General features: G+C 41.1%; 1 protein-coding gene across 7 annotated transcripts in view; it reads right to left on the reverse strand.

Annotated features, from left to right (window-relative positions):
- The window catches only part of PIEZO2 (piezo type mechanosensitive ion channel component 2), a 273,980-nt gene that overhangs the window by 113,448 nt on the left and 135,708 nt on the right, over positions 1-24,824 (reverse strand). For 6 of the 7 annotated variants that reach the window (XM_077352782.1, XM_077352780.1, XM_077352783.1 and 3 more), the window contains exons 6-7: positions 9,715-9,916; positions 7,515-7,728 (exon numbers count right to left, since the gene is read on the reverse strand). The exons of the other annotated variant lie outside the window; for it this stretch is intronic. In XM_077352782.1, coding sequence (XP_077208897.1) covers positions 7,515-7,728; positions 9,715-9,916 — 416 coding nt within the window. The remainder of the gene's footprint in view (positions 1-7,514; positions 7,729-9,714; positions 9,917-24,824) is intronic. 7 annotated transcript variants of the gene reach the window in all.

Here is a 24,824-nt window from a genome sequence, read left to right on the forward strand (position 1 = left end):
TGGCGTATTTCAGAAAAGGGCAGGACCTTTGCCTGTCCATCCCAGAGATGGATAGAGATTAATGTCCCCTAATCTGGTGAGCCGGGTTTGATTCCCCATTCCTCCTCCACATGCAGCCAACTGGGTGACCCTAGGCCAGTCACAGTCATGACAGAGCTGTTGTCACAGAGCAGTCCTGTCAGAGTTCTCTCAGCCCACCTATCTTGCAGGGTGTCTGTTGTGGGGAGAGGAAGGGAAGCACTTTGAGACTCCTTCAAGTAGTGAAAAGTGGGGTATACAAAACAATTCTATTTTGGAAAAGCTAGGAATTTTCAGGATTTAACTAGGAAAAAGTTGAGCATTTTGCTGAATATCAGTTATTTATTTATTTCATTTATATCCTATCTTTATCCCAATGGGGAGCCAAAGAAGCATACATCACTCCTCCTTTGCCCAGTCAACCCCTGTGAGATACATTAGGCTGAGAGAGAAAGTAACTGGCCTGAAGCCCCCCCTCCCTTGGTAGAGCGGGGCTTTGAATTTGTGCATCCCAGTTCCTAGACTAACACTCTAACCCAGGGGTAGTCAAACTGCGACCTTCCAGATGTCCATGGACTACAATTCCCATGAGCCCTACCCATGGGAATTGTAGTTCATGGACATCTGGAGGGCTGCAGTTTGACTACCCCTGCTCTAACCACTACTTCACACTATCTCCTTATTGATGGGTAGGAGTATATTTTCACACCGGTAGAAAAGTATATACATATTTTCCGATATAAATTAATATTCATGAAGTGATCAGCCTACAGCAATGGCAATAATATGAGTTATTGTGTGTGTTTGGGCACACATCCAAGCCAAAAAGAATTTTATTACTGTTCTGACAAACATTGTGCAAACACTATGCTGAAAACTCAAAACTAGCAGGTGGTTGTCTGCAAATTCATTCTCCCAGCAAATGAAATCATGTATATGTACTGTGATCCTCTCTTCCTAGCACAGTCACAACCTATGACCTTGATAAATAATACGTATTGATGTACCATTAGAGCACATGATGTAACAGTGGAAATAGTGCTGTTATTTCAAAAACAGGAAAACAAGTTTCCTTCTGTTTCCACTCAAGCAGTGTGGTCACTTGCAGAGATAACCAAGCAATTACAATGATATTCACTACATTGAGCTTCTCCATTGATTTCTACTGGGGACATATTTTCTGATTTTGAGAACATTCTGATATTTCACCTGCAGTATCTTCCTAATTATAAAGCAATGTAGGGATAATGTTCATTTGTACCTAAGATTTCCCTTAACAAACCATCCATATTGCTTTTGAGAAAGGATAAACTAAAGTTGTTTTCTCCAAAAAAAGAAATTCTTCAATGTTTAGAGGACCTCTGAATGGGGAAAATATCCACCAAGTTTTCATATTTGATTATCCTTTTTGCATGTAATCTAAAACGGGGCCACATCAGTTACTGATTTGGAGAGAAGCAAACACCTGTGCAGACACCATATTAAACTTTTTCCAAAATGGAGGTGGGAACTACCGTATTTGCCGGCGTTTAAGACGACTGGGCGTATAAGACGACCCCCCAACATTTCCACTCAAAATATAGAGCTTGTTACATTACATTACAGTACTATGGGCCACTATGGGCAGCTATGTCTATCCCAACTGAAGTGCACCTGGTGTATAGGACGACCTCCCCACTTGGAGACATGTTTTTCAGGGGGGAAAAGTAGTCTTATACGCCAGCAAATACTGTACGTTACAAGTGCTATTTGAAACTTTAATCCAAAAGTCATCCTTTTTGACTTTAAGGAGTAGGCATAAGGATTGTCTTGGTAAATGAAAACACTGACCCTCTTCTTCCATATTTTCTGTAAAAATTAAGCATTCCTTGCTGTGTGATCAGTGTGGCTCTCTATTCAGAACTGGGAGAACTTTCCCTTGAGGTGAGAGCTTGGTTACAAGTGTTTAGACTGTTCAAGTAATACTTGAGCAGCAACAGCTATGTGGCAACCCTGAAAGAAGATTTTCATAGGTCAACTAGTATGAAAACTAGTAATTAAGCCCGCTGTAAAAAAAACACAGCGGGCGCTAGCTGTTCCCAACTGCCCTGGCAGCGCTGCCTGGGTGGGTGGGAAGGGCTGGGCCCCCTGAACTCCCTCCCCCAGGGAAAAAGCCTTCTCAGGGCCCGGGGAGCCTGGGGGCTGGGAAGGCTTTTTCCTCCCCCCCCCGCCCTCCATGGAAAAAGCTTTCTGAGGTCCCGGGGAGGGTTATCGCCGGCTCTGCGAGCTGGTGATCGCCATCCCTGGGGCCTCAGAAGGCTTTTTCCTCCCACCCCCATGCAAAAGGCCTCCCCAGGCAGGCCAGGCGACAGGTGGCTGCGGGCCTACCTTCCCTCTCAGCGGCCAACATGGGAATGGCCGCCGTGGGGTGAAGTTTTGCCCTCGTGGGGGTCTGGGCTGGTTGGGCAAAGTGCCTCCCAACTGGTCCGTGCCGGGGCAAGGAGCCGATTGGCGCATTGGGGCTGGACTGATTCCTTCGCGCCTCTTGATTGGGCCCTCCACTTGTCAGTCCAGGGGAAGGGGCCAATGGGCACCCTTCCTCATCCCGGACAGGGCCCGCCCTCAGGGCCCTTACTCTTTTATTTTATCCACTCCGCAGGAGCGGTTAAAGATGTGGTTTAGCACTGTAGAAATGATAAAACCTGAGAAGTGATCAAAACTGTCATTAAGATCCTCATAGTTTAACCACACTAGTGTTGTCATAAATTTACATAATTGAAAAAGTAATAATCTTTCATTGCGTATTTCTACTTCGTAATGAAATCTATTCATTGCCCCAGCCGAGAACTGTTGCTTCTTGTACAAGACATCACAGTTTACAAATAATTAAAAGCACATTGTTTTATTCTCTTTTCATTATAACCTGACAGCATGAAGAATATTGCTGTCCATCACACTGAGCGTAAACCTTTCAACATCAATTTCAAATATCCAGCAACCCTTTCCCTTTCATATTTTCCACTCGCTTAATTGTCTTGGCAATACTACTTCTGTTCCATCAGCAGTCAAAAAGGTTTCCACATCACAGAAAGCCAAATTCAGAAAATTCAGCAAATGCAGAATATATCATGCAAGTATTATTTAATCTAGTAATTTAAACAATTTTGACTGAAAACAAAATTCTGTCATTTAAAATAAAAGCCAGAACTGTAACAAATATAGAGGATATAGATAATGCCAAAGCAGAAACTATATTCTGCAAGACATGGAATGATCACAGCTACACAGTAAACAACTGTTGCTCTCAACAGCTTATAATCTCTTTGTTGGCTTTAACAGCCGTAAATGGCATGCCTACCTTTATTTTCCTTCTATTATTTTTGAGAAAATGTGTAAGAATACAATTCCTTTTCAAATCTGGCTGAACTCACCCCGTTTACAAGAAACTACATGTCAGAACAGTTGCAAAGTAAATGAATTGGTCAGTAAATCCCTGTGGATGAAGTTCACTGGTTCTAGCACTGTCTGAGCACATATATGAATCTTAATATAATATGTGTTAGAAAGCAGGAAGAGAACAGAAATCTTTCAAAATCACTTATACACTGTAGCCAATAAAGAATTTACATTTTCATTACAAATTCCTCTATCACAACCTCTCTGCATTTGTAGGGATCAATCAGTTGAAGATCTTTCACATTACTTATTAGACTGTCTATTTTATGCAGAACTCAGGGAAACTTTCTATACAAAATAATTCCAAGGGAACTATCTTCAGCAAATGGCAAACTAATAATTTGCTCTCTTCTGTGTCATAAAGGGCTGCTGTTTTTGCGTCAGCCGCATGAAAGATCCAAACTGAGTGTGTGAAAAATATCATGGCTCCTTCAAACAGCTGAACTGCATTAACTTTTTTTCTGTATTGTTGATAAATTGGATAGTCTTAAACCCTGATGTGGCATTTGTAAACAATAATGTGCTTTTAAATTACAATGGACTAATGCAATAAAGTTTAGTCATTTACACTACAACCCAAGGAAATGCAAATGAGGGACTCTCACAGGACTAGACTGGGATGGCCCCACCAAATCATGATCTGAAAGGCTCATTGATTTGTTCAGGATTTCTGAGTGCAACAGTTTGTGGTAGAAACTGGAGCCTGAAGTTACATAAGTATGTAGGAGTCCTTTCTGCTTGCATAGGCCATACTGGATCCCAACTACCAACAATGTTCAATATTCAGTTCCTCTGTTCAGAGATAGAAGTCTGCTTTCTTTGGAAAGCAAAAGGGTTTTGCTGTTGTTTGTCAAATCGGCTTCATAAGCACAATACAGCGAACTTTTGTTAACACTGTAGCATCTCTTCTATTTTAGAAATAAATTATTATCATGCTGAAGTAACTGAACTCAGGTATTTTCTTAATTTATCTGAGTTTACAAACCCCATGAATAAAAGGATTAAAATATAATAAACACTTTTATTGCAAATTAGCACTCCATGAATACCAAGGTAGACAACACAGAAGAACTTATTTTGTTCCTGTCTCCATGGACCTATTCATAAAATAGATTCTCAACGGAGAAGTAGAAACTTCAATATTATTTTTGTTATGCATATAACAAATTAATAAAATGAAAATATTCATTTCCATTTAAAAGGATATGAGTGATAGGGATTTGAGTGACCGGCATAGTGCAGGGCGTTGGACTAGATTACCCATGAGGTTCCCTCCAACTCTATTATTCTATGATTCTATGACTGACTTATTTTACTTATGGCATTAAAAATGGAGCCTGAGTAACAATGTGCAATCTTAAACACTATTTGTGTCACCATGCATCAGACAGATCTTGGTGCATGCTCAGTCAGATTTAATTTAAATTTTGCTGCTAAAGAATTTTTATCACATATCTACAGATGATTTGGATACAAGAGGGATTAGTGGCATTGTCATTGATTAAATCAATAAATGATTTCCTTAAAATGTAGCTATAGTTTCACATGCTTCATTATTTCTTTTGAAGGGCAAAGTCTGATTGTTTTGTCATTTCACAAATGTGGTTGAAAAAATGGGAAATTAGGAACCACCCAGCAATCAATGGGAATCTTCATCCACAACTGGTGTAATTAAAAGATGTAACAATACCAGCTAGGTGTTTTTACTCTGGCCTGTAGATGGCAGAAGAGAACCTAATGTTTATAACTCTAATTCACAGAGGAAAAACCCCCAACAACCTACACACACAATGGTATTTAAGGGGTGTGTTCTTATCCCATTCCATCCAGTTCTCCTCCCTCTGTTGGAGTTGAATGAGAAATTTTCTGGTCTTTCCGCAACAAAGCCACAACTGTAGTTCAATCTGGTCACAGATGAGTGAAGAGGAATCTAAAGATGTACCCTATACAGGTCCTCAACAGCCAGCAAGGTATAGTGGTTAAGAGGGGCACACTCTAAACTGGAGAACAGGGCTTGATTTGCCACTCCTTCACATGACGCATAGTGAGTGACCCTGAGCTAGGCACAGTTCCTCTTAGAGCTCTCTCAGCCCCATCCACCTCACAGGGTGTCTGTTGTGGGGAAGCAATCGTACATACAGGGTTGTACTTCAGGTAGTGAAAAGCGGGATATAAAAACCAACCTTCTTTAAATAGCGGGGCAGAGACTGACGTCAGCCAGTTGTCTCATGACTGTTTCCCAATAGTTTCCCAATAACTGTTTGGTACTTTAGGAAGATTGATCAGAAGCCAGAATGAACCCAATAGATTGGTGATCTCAATGGGAATCTATGCCCTGAGACAGAGGTTAATAAGATTGTGACCAAGAATAAGGAAGGAGGTCTTCGGAGGATATTTGATGTACTATGAAGAATGCTCCTAAACAAAATAATGAAGAAACTAGGTCCAAGCTAATGAATCTCATGGAGAAAGTTCCAAATTGCTACTGCTATGATGGACGGGAGAAAAGTAAGTGAGATTGCATGATTTTTCCAATTAGTCATGCACAGTCCAAGTTGCATCTCTGAAGATATTGAATTTATGCTCCTATAGGCATTAGTTCTAGTTTCCAAATAGAGGCTTCTCCACAGGCATAAACATGACCAGTGTGATGCCCAGAGATCACTAATATATTCCATCCATATTTACACATATGTTGTGTGATTACGCATTAATGACATGAGCTCTCAAGGCTTATTTATTTATTTATTTATTTATTTATTTATTTATTTATTTATTTATTTATTTATTTATTTATTTATTTATTTATTTATTTATTTGGATTCTTATACCGCCCTTCCCTACGGCTTGTAACTAGACAAGACATTTCCACTGGTGTGAGGATTTCAACCAGTGGAGCAAAATCTTCCTGTTTTCTCCTCTTAAATGGCAGCCCAAAATTCCCTGTGCAACCCTGTTCCTGGAGGTCCCCTTTCCCCCAGTAACAATATTTCATGGCATTTGGAGCTACTGCAGGAGGACAAAGCTGAGGAAATGGTGCTCTGTGAGTGGAAACCCTTGTGCCATGTATTTTGCAGTACAGCCTGAAAGCAGACATAATGTACACAGAACTACAAAAATTCATTTAACTGAATAGTCATGGGAATTCATTGTGAGAAACAAACTGTACATTGGTTGAAGCCTACTAATTCCCTCCCTGTTGCCCTTTCCATTTCCAGCTCGGAAACATGAATAAAACACCATTAGTTGGGCATCTGAAATGGAAATCATTGTACTGCAACAGATGCACTTTGTTAACTTTCCTTAGGTGGAGGTGGCTACAATAGCTAGTGAGGAATCAAGCGGGTGAGGATAGGTAAGACAGGTGAGCTCAAACCAGTATCTGGTTTCTTAGTGAGGTCATCTGGAGGTTTTGCTGTGAAATTGGGCTTGTAACATGGCTGCACTTAATGTCTTACAATGAACTGCATTGCAGTGCATTGTACCGTTATTTTAAATCAAGGGACAGCCACATGTGGTTGAACAAAAAAATCAGCTTTAGATTTGCCACTGAGGTTAATATATACACACGGAAGGATGGAGCCATTTCCCAGAGCCTGCCTTGTCATACAGTTGCTATCCACTTTCCATTGTAACCTGTTTGCCAGCTTTTCATGTCATGAACGGGGCATCAAGAATTCCCATACAAACCATATGAAAACAGCCTTTTTGATGTTCAGAATTCAAATACAAGCACCCGTGATGGTGCTAATATAAACCTAGAAAGCCTGCACATTATTGAATAGTTTTGTGTTATTTATCACCACAGCACAGTCCTGTGTCCAGTAACATCTATTACAGCCCTGTTGTTTCATTACATCCTTCTGTGAAACTAGCTTAAGATATAACACATACCTTACAGTTTGTTCCCATTTAGACATAGCTAATGCAAATAATTTCTTTTAACTCTAGAATCAATAATAACCATATGGTTACTCCAGTGTATTATGTAAACAGAAGAATAACCACAGGGCATCCAGAAAGTGACCTAATTTCTTAAAGATGTATAGAAAACCTCTTACCTGGCATAGAAGTCATCGGGGGGAATAATTTCCTGGAAGAACTGTAACTGGTACAGGTAGAGTCCAATTAAGTGGCCTGCGCTATATATAGCCATTAGTACACAGAGACAGCTGAATATCAGCGGATCAAATGCTCGACAACAGGACCACCATGTACACAACCCCAAGAATACAAAGAAATATACAGCTGAGGTCAGTGATGGCAACATCATTCCTACAACAAAATGAATTGCAGTAACTCAAGTTATCTGTACTCCATGAAAACAGAATATGATGCTTTTAAATTTTTTTAAAAATTGTTAACTTAAAATAATCCTAATTTACTAAATGAAATCAATTTTTGTTTCACTACAGTATCTGAAAGACATAAGTAGCATAAAACTGTTTGTATAAAATACATTTTGTTCCACAATTCTAAAAGTTTCAGTCATTGTAACTATAATTTTGTAAGGGATTTTCACAAGATTTTAACCATCCCTCCCCCATCTACAGCATTACAAAATTTGGGAGTGCATTTCAGTCACAGTTTTCTACTTAATTGATTAATTTAATTTAAAATACTGAGACACTTCAGAACAGAAAATACTAACATTCACATTCCAAATCTCAATACATTATCTTTTAAAACATAGAAACTAATCTACTACCTACCTACTGAAGAAATGAGCTACTGAAGAAGTATACATTGACTCATTAAAGCCCATACCCTGCCACAGATTCTGTAAGATTACAAAGCACTATTGAACTACGATCACCAGCCATAACAATGACTGAACTTCTCACCCAACGTGGCACTTCTGCTGATCTCTGAACTGGTACATCACTTCCAAGTACAAGCAAGATGTGACAATGGATAGTTCAAGGAATTGCCAGCAACACTATGGTTTTATCATAGAATTTCTGGCAGTTCCTAGAGTTATCCATTGACACTTTTGGATTGCACCTGTAAGTAACATAGTTATGTAGTGATATTGGCAACGTCCTCCCATCTTCTCATGTCCTTAACCCCAATCCCCCCTGCTGGTTACCAGGCTTAGCCTGATAACCCTAAATTTAATAGCTGAGACACATTGAGATGACCCATATAGACAAAACTAAAGGCCTTGTTATATGTTCATATTCAGGTAACTATGTCTATTAGATTAGCCCAGGGTGGCCAAACTGTGGCTCTCCAGATGTCTATGGACTCTAATTCCCATGAGCCCCTCCTAGCACATGCTGGCAAGGGCTCATGAGAACTATAGTCCATGGATAACTGGAGAACCACAATTTAGCCAACCCTGGATTAGCCAGGAGTCCAGGGGACGCAATGTGGAGCCCATCAGTACTTCCTGGAGCCCACCAAGTGTTTACAGAAGTGAGTGAGGCCAGGCAAGGCTTTTGCTCAATAAGGCTTTTGAATGGACATTATGATTTGATTGGCAGTGCAGATTTTTAAACACTTTGGCAGAAGCTGCTACCATAGCTCAAGGACCTTCACTGTATGACTGAAGATAAGCTGTGGCAGTCATTTTGTAGCTTGCTCTGCCTCTGCTAAAAGTCATTTTGTGGGTGTACCCACCTCACTGTTTCAAAATTCCAAAGGTGCCCACAGGATAAAAATTATTGAGGACTCGTGGTATAGCCTGTTAGTACTATCTATATTAAAAATCACATTCAAAGTTTACTTTTGCTTTCTCAATCTGAAAACATATTAAGAAACAGTACTTCAAATATTATTAATATTCTTGATTATTAATATTCTTGATTCTCTACTTCCACATTGCCATAATGTGCCTATATTATCAATAACCTCTCTATGCCTCAATTCTCAATTTGACAAACATCAAGGAAAAGCACAAAATCAGTCCTTGTGGTGATCTATCCTAATTCATTAAGAACTACCAATGGTTCATGAAAAAGTACATTCCATTTCTTAACATCAAACAGATTAGTATTCCTAATTGGGCAGCAATTGCTGAGAATAACCACTAAAAATATTGACGATAATTGCTGCCCAGCTGTATCTAATATAAAAAATAAATTAAAAGTAGCTAATATTGCATCAAAATGTACATTTGAAGTAATTAATATATATAGTCCTTTACTGTTAAAGGAACTATTTCCCAAAGCTCTCCATGACTCAAAGCTAATTTATATCTTTAATCTAATATATACCTTTAATCTAACGGTTCTTGAGCAACTATTGAAAAACATCTACCTGTTGAACCAAGTAAAATTATAACAACAACTGTTCCAGCCATGGTTATAACGTTCCCAATAAGTTCCTTGATTTTGGAAGCTACTGAAGCAATTCGCCGTAGTAATTTTAATTTTGTTGTTTCTTCCTCTTCCCCACATTCTGCATCATCAAAATCTTCATATATTAATGCATCTTCTGCCTCAATTCTCTCTCTTTCATTCTGAAAATGCAAGAAAAGCATAGCTTACTTTTTAAATACCCTTATTAATCAAAGATCCCATGTCATGCATCCCCGTATAAATTCGTAAGTATTCTTCCCTCTCCTAAGTATGCACCATAACCTCCATTTTACTTTCATTTCCTGTTCCCACAATTGCAGTGTTTCTTCAAACTAACCTATACCCCTCTCACAAATAAGCTTCTTGTTGGGGCACTCCCTACTAGGATTGCCAACTCTGGGTTAGAAAATTACTGGAGATTTGGGCATGAACTGGATGGGCTTGCAGATGGGAAGGAACTCAGCAAAGTGTAACACCATAGTCCTCTCTCCAAAGCAGCCATTTTCTCTAGGGGAACTGATCTGTGCAGTTCGGAGATCAGTTGTAATTCTGGAACATTAGCATTGCTACTATCTACTAGGCTCTCTTCTCTTTAATTAATTCAACCAAATATACATCTGATAAATAATCCCTATTGTGCTATCTCTCTGACTCCTCTCAAGTAGTGTACTGCCTTTGATTTAAAGCATTTCTTCCTTTACTTTTGCCCTCTTACAGCACTAACCACCATTGGCATATCAGCAATTGCCAGTGTTATACTGCGTTGCCATAGACAATAAAACATGCATGAGTTCTGATTGCTATAACTATAGGATTTTGAGACCATGGGGTGTTGTAGTTCCATTTTGAAAGTGACCTGTGACTAACAAAGTCATGGAATGTGAAGTGACCTGTGACTAACAAAGTTCTGGAATAGACGTGGAATAAGATGTTGGTCCGCTTAGGCTGCTTTTGGCTCTATTGCATTCTAAACAATGCTCTACTGAAGTAGCAGACAACCTAATACTTCCAATTTATGTCCGATAGTTTCTTGACACATAGGAACTATATTAAACCATAAAGGGGTCTGGATATATTCAGGAGTCTCATTGCCCTGTCACATAGATGCCACCTTTATATCACATATCAGAAGTGGCTGATGGTAATTAATTCAAAAGCCAGTGGCCAGTAAATTTGACAATTTAATTAGTAATTGAAACTGACATACTTCCATTTGACTTATTATCCATGAACTTCACTGGGTATCCTTGAGATCTAGAATATACTCTCCTTGTATGTCTCCAAAAAACATGGAATGGACCAAACTAGACCCTGGGGACAACACTGCTAATTTGCCAACACTTCACTTTACAATGCTGTCTTATTCAGGAATATGATACCAGGGGAGCAAAGGCTTGTCTCCCTCCTGCACATTCCTGCAAGAGTTTGGACTAATAAAAACAGTGGGTAAATAGGAGACTCTTATCTTCCCCACAACACAGTCCCAAGAAGAATTAGTTCTCCACAGCACTGTAATGAGAGGGCATTCCAATGGTCTAGTTTGGCTCTAACAAAGAAGAACTGACAGTAGCATGATCAAGACACTGTATGCTTATTGAATCCTGGAGTGGGAGGTTTTTGGAGTGAAATCCAGTTGGATTACAAAGTACTCCTTCCTGTGATCCCTTGCAGGCTCCTGGTATATAGTAACTAAATATTAACGTGACATAACTGTCAGTTAGAGGTTGACAATTTTCAGTAAGGTGTTGTATCATGATCAACAGACAAAATTAATCACAAGTTCCATATGCATGGGTTTCTTGGATGAGTAGTTTCCTATACTTAAAGTTCTCCTATACTTAATGTTCTCCAACAGACACCTATGAAGCCATAACTTTAATAGCATGTAATGCATAGGGAAAACCAGTAACTCTATTAGAGTGAAAGCCTGCTGGCCAGTGTGTGAGGCATAGTTTCACCAAAGGTTAACATGAATAATAGTGGGTCTGCTTCAGCTTGCATGTGTTTGTAATTAGCCTTTCTCAGTTCCGTAACTAGATGAGAGGGGTAAGCCAGGAGCAAGTTGCTTCATATGGTGGAAACCTCCAGTGAACAAGCATGCTGATTGGAGTCCACAAATCACCTGATGTCAGAGAGTAAGAAACTATCATTAGACCCACAGGACAGACACACAAGTTTCTACCCTGGATACTGCAACTTGGATAGATCATCAGTTAATGCCAGGTATTAAAATGTCAGGGGGGAAAGTTAGCTGTTGTCGCATCTGTATTTGCTAATCAGTCCTAAAGACTCTGTTCCTAGTAGGATTCTCAGTTTTATTTGTTGAATAAACCTGTGCATAATTTTCAAAAGGTTTTGGTCTCCTTGTGTACATGTAACTTCACGGACCTACAAGTCTTATTAGTTTGTGAGGCAGTGGCTCAGAGGGACCCAGGCTTGAGTTCTTGACACAGTGTAAAGATTTTCTACTTGGAACTATAATTTCAATTTTTCAGCTCTGCCATGCCAGTGTTATTAATGAAAGCCTCATTTCCCCCCTGAATAATGCACCTATATTTGCAGGATCCTTGCCTAAAATCTACCCGTGTTTCTTTGGCTACACTCAAATGTCACATAACAATTAAATCAAACCTACATACGCGTTGCTCTGGCTTTTTGCCATGTTTAGGCTATTATCCTCCCCTCACTCTTCTCATACAGAGCACGATGAAGAAATCGGGGTTTTAAATTAGCCACAATTTCTCATGACATACCAATACAGAAATGAGGCTTCACTATAGTTAGTACTCTCACCGTGACAAGCCAAGATTTTTTGGCTGGTATAGAATCCTTGGGGGGTTAGTTTTCAACCAGAGTGGTAGTTTTCAACCAATATCAGTTTTCAACCAGAGCGGTAAGGCGGGAAAAGGCAAAAAGCTGTGAACATTCAGGCTAACTACTGATGTGATGTCTAAAGGCAATATTAGTAGCAGCAACTACATTATTCAGTGACACAGCTGCCAGTTTCAGCTGCATTCAATAAAAATGGTGGTGGTGGGGAGACTGAAGAACAAAGTCTTTAAAAAACAAATGAATGCAACAATTACTCGGTCCTTCACCAATCTCGGACCCACAAGAGGGGAGGGGGGGTGGCTATTGTGGTCCGGGAGGTCCTCACCCGCAGGGCTCTCCCGGCGCCGGAAATCGAGGGGGTGGAGTGTGTCGGTATTGGTTGGGACTCGGTCGAGAGTGTGGCTATCTGGTTGGTATACCGTCCGCCCAACGCGCCGCCAGATGTCCTGCCCCGCCTGCTGGAGGCGGCGGCGGCCTGGGCGTTGCAGTACCCCAGGCTTCTGATGCTGGGTGACTTCAACGTTCACGCGGACGCGCCCTCTCCAGTCCATGGCGGAGACCTGGTGACATCCATGGCGACACTAGGACTCTCGCAATTTGTTGCTGGGCCCACCCATCACGCCGGCCACACACTCGACTTGATTTTCGGCGCTGGGATAGAAGTGGAGCTGGATACAGCATTAGCTGTGCTGTGGTCAGACCACTACGCCCTGCGGGCCCGGCTCAAGATGCCACCCCCTCCCCAGTTGGGCGGCGGGCATATTTTAGCCCGCCCGCGGAGACTCATGGATCCAATTGGATTCCAGAATGCTCTGCGGGACCCGATGCCTCCTGGCGACTCACTAGCGGCCTTGGTGGCGGACTGGCAGTCACGCCTATCAGCTGCTATAGATGAGATCGCCCCTAAACGTCCTCTCTGCCCTCAACTCAAACGGGCTCCCTGGTATACCAGGGAGCTCCGGGAGAGGAAAAGGGAAGTGAGACGACTGGAGCGAGCGTGGCGGAAGACTCGCGACGAAGCTATGAGAACATCTCATCGCACGCTTATGAGGGCGTATGAGATGGCGGTGAAAGTGCCAAACATTTGCCAGATGTTTGGAAGTGGTGACAGAATGGTTCAAGCAGAGTCGCCTGAAACTCAACCCCTCCAAGACGGAGGTCCTGTGGTTGGGACGTAGGGGGCGGGAACAGGAAGCGCGTTTACCCACCCTGGGAGGGACGCACCTTACCATCGCATCCCAGGCCAGGAATTTGGGTGTGATCATTGACGCCTCCCTGACCTTGGAGGCGCAGGTCAAAAGAGTAGCGGGCCAGGGATTTTTCCATCTTCGCCAGGCCCGACTACTAGTGCCCTACCTGTCCCCCAAACACCTAGCCACAGTGATCAATGCAACGGTCACCTCCAGAATAGATTTCTGTAACTCGCTCTACGTGGGCCTTCCCATGTCCTTGGTCCGGAAACTCCAGCTAGTGCAAAATGCAGCTGCCAGGGTCCTCACTGGTACACCTTGGAGGGCCCACATTCAGCCAGTGCTGAGGCAGCTGCACTGGTTGCCAATTGCTGCCCGGATCTGGTTCAAGGTTTTGGTTTTATCCTTCAAGGCTTTACGCGAGTTGGGACCCACATACCTGAGGGACCGTCTATCGCCCTATGCCCCCCGCAGAGCCTTACGTTCTGCGGGAGAAAATCTGCTGGTCGTTCCCGGCCCCAGGGAAGCACGCCTGGCCTCGACCAGGGCCAGGGCCTTTTCGGTCCTGGCCCCTACCTGGTGGAATGAGCTCCCGGGAGAGCTGCGGGCCCTGCAAGATCTTCCATCATTCCACAGGGCCTGCAAGAAGGAGCTCTTCCGCCACATTTACGGTTGAGGCCGAGGCTAACATCTATGCCCCCCCGGGGATCCGGAACCCGGGACCTGGGATTTAGATTGGGGATTAGTACCATCAGTATCCCCTCTCCACCTGCTTGTAGTAGGAGGGGGAGGTTGATTAGCCTATCTTGCCAGGTTAGCTTGCTAACCGATAATGTTATATTGTAATTGTTGTTGAGGGATTTTAATGGATTTTATTGGGGTTTTTAAAATGTTGTAACCCGCCACGAGCCATAAGGGAGTGGCGGGCAATAAATCGAAAGATAATAATAATAATAATAATAATAATAATAATAATAATAATAATAATAATAATAATAATAATAATTTCAACATATCCCAGTTTAGCTTATCTTCTGTATGAACTGTTGAAAGTTTAATATGTCAATACTTTTTGGAGTGGTTAGTTGGCCTTACTTATATAAATATAATTTATAATTTGAAATACAAGTCTGTGTTGCTTTGAACTCTTTTATAAAACTTCAGTTTTACTGACAGCTAGTATTTTATCATTTGTTCCTGCAGAGTGAAAATTACTAATCTATCCAAGAATAGGGAAGCAATTTGATATCTTATCCTTCTGTTGGTGCCGAGAAAGTGATTGCACAAGGAAAAGAAATTTGTTTCCCTTTCACTTCATTCATAGAATCATAGAAGAAGAAGAAGAAGAAGAAGAAGAAGAAGAAGAAGAAGAAGAGTTGGTTCTTATATGCCGCTTTTCCCTACCCAAAGGAGGCTCAAAGCGGCTTACAGTCGCCTTCCCATTCCTCTTCCCACAACAGACACCCTGTGAGGTGGGTGAGGCTGAGAGAGCCCTGATATCACTGCCTGGTCAGAACAGTTTTATCAGTGCCATGGCGAGCCCAAGGTCACCCAGCTGGTTACATGTGGGGGAGCGCAGAATCGAACCCGGCATGCCAGATTAGAAGTCCGTCCCCCCTACCACTACACCAAACTGGCCCAACTCATAGTGTTGAGAGAGATCTCCAGGGTCATCTAGTCCAACCCCCTGCACAATACAGGAACTCACAACCACCTGCCTACCCGCAGTGACCCCAATTTCATGCCAAAGTGATCCCCCCATCCCACAGTGGTGATCAGCAGTTCCTTAGGCATGCAAGGAAGGGCCACAAGAGACAAACCCTGGCACATCCCTTCCTGCCCGCTCACTCACAATCTGCCTAAGTTCATAAAATCAGCATTTCTGTCAGATGACTACCTCTGCTTAAAAACTTCCAAAGAAGGAAGCCCACCATCTCCTGAGGAAGCCTATTCCACTGAGGAACCACTCTAACTTTCATTAACTTCTTCTGGATGTTTAGCTGGAAATTCTTTTGAATTAATTTCAACCCATTGGCTCTGGTCTGACCCTCTGGAGCAACAGAAAACAACCGTGCTCCATCTTCTATATGACAGCCCTTCAAGTATTTGAAGATGGTTATCATATCACCTCTGAGTTGTCTTCTCTCCAGGCTAAACAGTCCAAGCTCCCTTAACCTTTCCTCATATAACTTGGTCTCCAAACCCCTCACCATCTTTGTAGCCCTCCTCTGGACATGCTCCAGTTTCTTTAGTTGTGATCCTCAAAACTGAGCACAGTATTCCAAGTGAGGTCTAACCAGAGTGGAGTAAAGCGATAACAATACCTCACGTGATCTGGACACTATACTTCTTTTAATGCAGCCTCAAATGCCATTTGCCTTTTAAACTATTGAGTCATACTGATGACTCATGATCTACTAAGCCCCCAGATCTTTTAAACATGTACTACTGCCAAAACAAGCCTCTCCCATCCTATAGTGATGCATATGATTTTTCCTACCTAAATGAAGAACTTTATATTTATCACTATTTAAATCGATTTTAGCCCAGTTTTCTAGCCTGTCAAGAACATCTTGTATTCTGATTCTGTCTTCTAGTGTGTTTGCTGCCCTTCCCAGTTTATTCCCAGCAAATTTAATAAGTACTCCCTCTATTCCTCCATCCAACTCATTTATAAATATGTTGAACACAGGGCCCAGGACAGATCCCTGAGGCACTCCACTCTTTGCCAACCATATCTTCAGAGGACTACAGAATGGCCATATTGCCAATAAAAACTTCTATTTTGTCATTACAATTCATTTCCATTAACTTCGATAAATAACAGTGGCTTTCAGAACACAGCGAGGTATATACTCAATAGACACATCCTGAAGAGATAAACTCTAATCAGAAGGATTCTGCTACTGCTGAATATCATTGCTAGGGAGTCCTGAATGATAGTACTTTGCTTAAATAATTAACCATAAAAAATGTCCTTACTTATTACAGAAAAGAATTATCAGTGGGAAAGTCATGGAGAAAACAAGCTAACACAATTTAGCAACCTACCACAATTGCTGGAATATTTTTGATTTCAATAGTCCAATCCCTTTGAATCCCCCTTTCTTTCAGAAATGTAATGGTTGCAGAAGGGATTTTGAATAAGGATTTGATACTTTTAAGCTTTCCAAAGCAGATGGCATTAAAGCAATGTTTTCCCAATAACTGTAACACTCTCTCATGGTTCTGACCGTTCTCATTGTGGCTTGGAAATGAGCCATGGATTTACTTGTTCTCTGTTTCCCTCAAAGACATGGCTTTAAATTTCCTTTTTATCACTAACTTTATTGTAATACAAAAATTAACAAATTAATTTGCATTTTCCCTGTTCCCTAAAACTACAGGAAACAATTGTTTGCTAGCCTAGACATATTTTTCCTTCCATAGGATTATTACCAGCCTTGCACTTCCCTAGTTTGTCTAGTATAACAGTCGCCTTAAGTTGGTCAAAACATCCAGTTTACACACATGTGGAATAAATATCTGCTAAAACAAAACCTCTAAGAGCCACCATACAAATGACAAATGACAAATGACCCAGACTCACATGACAGTGCTCAGCTATGACTTTATCCAGTTGCACTGTAGCTGGAATCCCCACCAAAAATCCCATTTAAGTTCTATGAAGTAAAGAATATTTCCTCCAAAATATCTGTCATGTACCCAGAGACTTCTTCTCTCATTCATTATTTGGCAATGCTTCCAGGACCTCTTTGTCACATTCAGGCAAGCATGGAGGAGTATGTCTGCCTCACCATCAAAACTTCCTTACATTCCAAAGGTCAAAGCAGCTGATTGGGTAGGCAGATGCCATCTCATATAACACCAGAGAAGCATGATCCGCAAAATGCAATAAAATGGCATTGGTGAGACTGTCACGTTCCTTTATTACAGGCATGTTTCGTGACTCTGGGGGCTCTCTCTATACCTGCATCAAGCTGAATGGCCAGTGAAACTATAAGCTTATGTTCCATTATTCCCGTATAGTAATGTTTCCTGTATAGTTTACAGTTCTATGTAAACCGCCCTGAGCCTTAGGAGAGGGTGGTATATAAATGTGAATATATATATACATATATACATACATACATACATACATACATACATACATACATATATATATATACACACACACATACATACATACAAACATACATACATACATATATATATATATATACACACACACACACACACACACATACATAAATTCTGAAAGAATGCACCTGTAATACAGACCAACTAAATAAACTAATGGTCCTTGATCAGGAACATAACTATGTAATGCTTCATTAGCATCCCCACCCCCAGAGAAGCCCTATTGCCCCACTGAAAGAAAAAACCCTAAAAGGTTAAGTTTAGGTTCAGTTTTATTTCAGGACCCTTCCTCCACAACTGCAGCTCTTGACTACACTCACACATCATAATGAGATAGCATATCAACCTCTCTTGCTATCCATCCCTTCACCCCCAGCAAGCCTTGCACTCTTCAAGTTCATACAACCTCACTTTCAACTTCTTTTCTTGTCCTCCCCCCTTTCCTCTATTCTCTTTCTTTGCCAGCAAAGCATCTTCTAGCCTTTTTGATTCCCAACTAGTTCTTGCCATTTTCATTCCCCCCACTCTCTCCTAGACCCTTTATACACAGTGGCAGCTACTCCGTGCTGCCGCCGTGCCATCACAGTGGGGAAGGATGCCCAGCCGTTCCCCATGTATGCACGAGGGTGGGGCATACAGGGCTGCCCCAGTGTAACGCGCATGCATGTTTTGAGCCAGGGCCAGGAGGCCCGGGACACTGCCAGCCAAAGTATGTGGCAGCAGCAGGGGGGAGGTGGGGAGGGGCCGGGAGAGCAGGGGGGCCAGACCCCCTCCACATACTCTGGCAGAGGCAGGGGGTCACCCATGCTGGCTCTGCAGCTCCGCGTAGCCCGCAGGGACGTATGGTGTCCCTACAGGATGTATGGTGTCCCTACAGGGACACCATAGGTCAGGACCGGGTGGGCTGAAAGGCCCACGCTGTCGATTACGCACAGCGCCAGCCCGCCTCAGCCCCTGCTACTGAGGTTCCCATGTTTGCTTAACGTGGGCCTTCCGTAGCCCAGGCCAGGATATGGCTGTGTTGGTGGTGGCGAGCAATTTCAAGATGGTTCTTCACTCCCTGGTCTGCAACACCTCGTACTCCTTCTACTTTCTAATGGAGATGCTACAGATATGTCTATGGTTGGGGACCACTTAAGCTAGCCATCATTAAGCTTATCTGGTTTAACATTACCGCTTCCACTAGGAATTGTTAAATTGCCTTTAACTGCATTCACTGATTATATGTAACTTTGAATTACATACTGCATTTAAAATTTACCTTTGTCTCTCATTCTTCTATCTCTGTAACCAATAAAATCAAATTAAAGGTCTCTCTGTGTCTCCCACTCATTTTCCCAGTACCACTCCAAGTATGAACTTTTGTATACACAGACAAGGGGTGGGAGTTTGCAGGTGAATAGGTTATGCATATGTATTCTGTCCTGACATCATGGGTAAAACCCATAGATTAGCTCATCTGGATTATCCTCCCCTTTATCCAAGGTCACGGAATAGACTTCTAATAGTCTAATTTGTCCCCAAATTTCCCTCAACATGGTTGTACCAGAGAACTCTTAATATATACTCAGAATCTTGGTTGTCTTAGCCCTTCCTTGAAAATTCTTGAGTCCTTCTGCTGGTTTCATTTTTTAGTGCAGCTGTAAAAGGTTTTTCCATTCTTGACAGATGCTACATGCCTCACCTCTTCACTTCCATTTCCCTTGGATTTGCTTTCTGGATTCTTGGCTGCTCAAATGCTTGGTACTACGGGCTGAGGATCTGGATTTTTGCCCGGACTTTGCAGATATAGGTAGTTATAAACCCAGCTTTTCTCTATCCTCTGGGTACTTGTCTCCACCTTCCAAAATGATGTATGTTTCAGAGTGTGTGGCAGCATTTGTAATAGTTTTATGTTAACATAAGCATTCCAGAGTTGACTGTTTGAGTGTGCTACTTACACTCATCAATAAAACATTCTGAGTTCTCTATACTGACAGTCTCAGTACTCCTTCCAAATTCACCCTAGGAACCTTGTCACTTTGCCAAAGATTTTTTTATAGTCATTTGTGTATGTCATCATTGAGATTAGGCACTAGGGGTATGCATTTGATTATTCTAACTAAGATTATTCTAACTAACATACCCAGAAAATGCCTTATTGGTATTTTTCAGATATTAATTCAGCTAGAATTTTTGAGCTATTTTTTTCATCTATCTGAAATGGCTGAGCCTTTGTGGGATTTTTTGGGACCACCATATAACCACAGTTGAGGAGCATTTAAAGGACTCTCAGTAAATGTCTTCAGAATGAATTCTCAGTTTGGAGAATGCATTTAAAGAAACAGAGGACCCTTTAAATGCCTTTGTCGTTTCCTTGCACTACTACCGTGGCTTGCAAAAGGCATTTGAATTGTAATGGGACTTTGTTCCCTTTAAAATTTAAATGCCTTTCCCCTTCCATTGAAAATAATGGATAATTGTGGCACCTTCTTTATGGGTACATAGTCCAGCCTTTCTCAACTTCTTTACCATTGAGAAACCCCTGAAATATTTTTCATGCTTAACCCCAGATGTTGGGTGATTATACAAAATATGGTTAAGAAGCACAGCTGTGTATATGCCCACCTGGTGTCCCTCCCCTTCCCACTCCCTACAGGTTTGGGAAACCATTCCAGGGCCATCAAGAAACCCTGGTTGAGGAGAGGCACCAACAGCTATGTTGTATATTTGGTGCCTCTACCTCAACTAACAGACCTCCATATACTCCTGAATTAATAGTCCCCATGCACTACAATGGAGATGAAAAATTCAGTGTCCTTGAATATTTATGGAATCAGAATACCATATCAGTATTGGGATTTGGGAATATCAAGAAATACCAATATTTTCTGAGTTCAGTATAACTGAAAAAATATTAAGGTTTTTTGCACAGTCCTTCTGGGCACAGAAGCATACAAGAGGAGCTAGCCTGATATCATTGTAGAGGACAGAGTCAGAAAATCCTTTTCAGGAACCCAGAATCTTTTACTTTAATCCACTGGTTTATGGGAAAACATGTGAGAAACCAAGACAAGTTTACTGCATGGCTTCCTGATTCTCAGAACAATTCACACGATGGAAATTTTGCACCTCCAGTCCCACTCTTCTGGTGGTAACCCTGTATTAACAAATAAGACTATGCCAGCAACTATTCCAGACTAGGGGGAACCCCGGACTTACTTTGATATGCTTCCATAAATTTGGTAGCTGATGATTCTGAGTTTTTAAAAAGAAGGCTAGATGGTCTGTACATGAAATGCCCATCATATCATGCATGGTAATCACAGATCACAATCAGATTTCAAGTTTACAATAACTGTAAATCATAGAACAACCAGTTTTTATGGCCATCAATATTAGTCTGTAAAACAGATTCTGTGATTTCTTCTGTTTCTTAAACAGCGGTAATAGCATCTCTGTCTCCATGCTGCATGGGCAAACTAGTTTTGAAATCCACTGGATTTTTAGAAATTTGCAGAATGTACAATAGATAGTTAAATAAATAAATAAATTCACAGAAGTGTGTAAACCCTTTGACATGAACAATGTTTTGCTGGATTGCAGCCACTGATTATAACTAAGGAAAGGGAGGAGAACTTTTCACCCACAGCAACATTGCTGACTTTGTAATTGCAAAACTCTAGACATGCTGATTAAAATCATATAAACATCTCAATCTAAATACTTGTAGCATTTGTCAAGTAATACATCTTCTTTGTAATAAGTCTCCATGACGACTTTCAGACAAAATTAAATGTACTATAAAGTTCTTCAGACATTTTGGGTTAAGTCCTAAAACTCACCACTAAACATAACTTTTTAAAAACTGCCAAATCCAGATAAAACACAGACAGGAAGCATCAATGCTTCTGTGGCAGCTGTGACTGCTACTGCTGTGTTCAGGGCCAGAATATCCATTAGTTATATTTGAATCTGCTTTATTAACATCCAACTTTTAAATGTTTCCTCTGGTATAGTATAAACACTGATGTACTGAGATAGCCTCTCAGATCTCACTGACACACAAATGAACAAGCTGCTCTGGATAGAATTAAAATCCATCCTTGCAAGAGATTAAAAAATTCATAAACATGCCATATGTTAGAAATTAAGTAATCCCTGAATTTCGGGGAAGCATGAGGGAGAAAATGTGATAAACTGGAAGGGATGTCACACGAGGACTGGAAAGGTCAGGAATTAAATCCCTATTAAGTCTTAAAACCCACTGAGTAAATCTGGACCAATCTCTCTATGTCATTCCCTCATACACTTGTATTCTCACCCTAATTTACCTCACAAGGTTGTTGTAAGAATAAAACGGAAGAGAGAATGCAATAAACAGACACATAGGTATATAAAGATTTAGTATCTTAATTATTGTTTGTATCAGATGACCCGATACAGTTTATTATTTGTTTATTTTATTTTGTATATTTTTATCCTACTTTTCTCCCAAGTAGCTCAGGCTGTCATACATTAGTCTCCTGTCTTTCACTGTTTTAGGCTCTCACACACAACAAGCCTGCATGGTGGGCTAGGCTGAGATGAAATGACTGGTTCAAGATCACCCAGAAACCTTCATGACAGACTGGGGATCTGAACCTTCTCTCCCAGATTCTAATCCCACACTGACTGACCTCATTCTATCTGAGGATTCCGCCCACGGTTGTCAGATAGAAGAGTAGAAAGCTTGGCCTCTGGCTAGACGAGAAGGGAGGTTATAGGAATAACTAGATGGTTTATTTATCGCCTGCTGCCTTTGTTACTATATTGTTTGGGAATCCCATTTTTTAACCCCTTACCCCATGGGAACCATTACAGTTAATGGGAAATCTATCTGTGGGTATCCAGGAATCCGGGAGAGGTATTTTTTGCAGTAGAGGCACCAAATTTGCTGAATATCTGTTGGATCCTCTTCTCAGAATAACACCAAGGTTCAAAAAGATTGAACTAGGGAGTCCAATTCGATGCCCGTCAAAAGTTGCCCTCATCCTCCATTACTTCCAATGAATTTTTTTAAGGCAAGGGTAATAGAAGCCCAGCAGAAAGAATCAAAGTCCCAGACAATATCTGCAGCAGAAACTAAAGTGTGAGAGGGGCATTTTTTTCAAGCCCAGCAGAACCAGTGCTATGTGGCAGAGCTATTTCAATAGGACTGATGGCAAACACAGAATCACTATCCAAGAAAGGGGGGATTTCAAGTCCAGCAAACCCAATGCAACGTAGTTCCCAGCCAGCAAACCCAGTGTAACTGTGGCAGCTCAGTGTACAGGATGCTCAGAAGAACCCAGTGTCATTGTGGTACTGCAAGCTTAAAAGGACTGATCTCAAAACAGGGGGGAGGGACTTTTTCAAATTCTGTGCATGAAAATGTGAAGTGAACACAAAGAAACATTAGGAAAGGGTGGAGAGAACCATAATATTTATAGATTTATTAACAACATATATTACTGCTATTATGAGCCTCTTGTGGCGCAGAGTGGTAAGGCAGCGATATGCTGTCTGGAGCTGTCTGCCCATGAGGTTGGGAGTTCGATCCCAGCAGCCGGCTCAAGGTTGACTCAGCCTTCCATCCTTCCGAGGTCGGTAAAATGAGTACCCAGCTTGCTGGGGGGTAAGCGGTAATGACTGGGGAAGGCACTGGCAAACCACCCCGTATTGAGTCTGCCATGAAAACGCTAGAGGGCGTCACCCCAAGGGTCAGACATGACTCGGTGCTTGAACAGGGGATACCTTTACCTTTACCTTATATTACTGCAGCACAGTAAAATAATCTTTTCTTGCCACATCTCTCAATAGCTATTAATCTGACACCAGTGGAGACCCATGAGACTTGGGTGGGGAGGGAAATACTGTTTCTGTCATCCTCCCCCCCTCACTTGGCACACACTCACTGGCCTCTAATCAAGATGAACAGTTCTCATTTCCACTTTAGACTCTTAGTGACTAAACCACACTTTGAACAGCAGTATGTTATTAATTTACACTAGTTAATTGTTAATGTATTGCAGAGAAAAATAAGATTATTGTACCTGTTTTTCAATATACTTTTTAAAATTATAAGTGGGATGTACAAGAGCATAAAGAGGAAAGACATTCTTCAAAGGTAAAAGCATATTTAAAACGATGGCTCCCTCCAAATAACTTCCTATGGAGTTTGGTATAATAAAGCTGGTTAGGAACTTGACACAGGCAATACAGTGTTTCCCCACACATTACTTTTTGTACTGAAATAATAAGGAATGAAAATAATTAAGTTAATGTGATATTTCTGAAACAGTATAAAGGGACTTTTATACTAGCACCATGTGCTGCTTTGTTTGCCAGTTCCTGACTCTCCTCCCAAATTTAGCAGCAATGCTGTAAATCAAAACTGGAGGAACAGTCTCCCAAACAGCACGTTGCATTAGCAGCCTCTAATGCATGTTCATTTCATAACCCAAATCAATTAAGGCCAACCATAGGATGCTGGGCATACATTAATGTCAAGCCTAAATACAATATTTATCAGTTCCTCATCCTCGCTCAGTGGAACAGCTGCTGAAGGACAAACTTAAAAAAAACCCTCTTTTTGTATTTCATTAATATACTTCAGATATTTTAAAATAAAATTTCAATAAAGAAACATTTCCGTATTTTACTTGCTTGTTTGCTTATAATAAAGGTGTCTAAGAATTTCTTTGCTTAGGAAGAAGCCATGCATATTTCTACATGCATCTGAAGATACACACTATACCCTCTGCAGAAAAGAACACAAATACTTAAATGGTAATTAATTTAACAAAATTAATTTGTAGTTTAAATTTTATTTCAACTTTAATTAATCATAATTATATTTAAATTTTAGAATTTTATTTGAGACTGAAATGATAGCTCAACAAAACAA

This window comes from Paroedura picta, chromosome 9, assembly GCF_049243985.1.
Source record: "Paroedura picta isolate Pp20150507F chromosome 9, Ppicta_v3.0, whole genome shotgun sequence".
Taxonomy (NCBI): Eukaryota; Metazoa; Chordata; class Lepidosauria; order Squamata; family Gekkonidae; genus Paroedura; species Paroedura picta.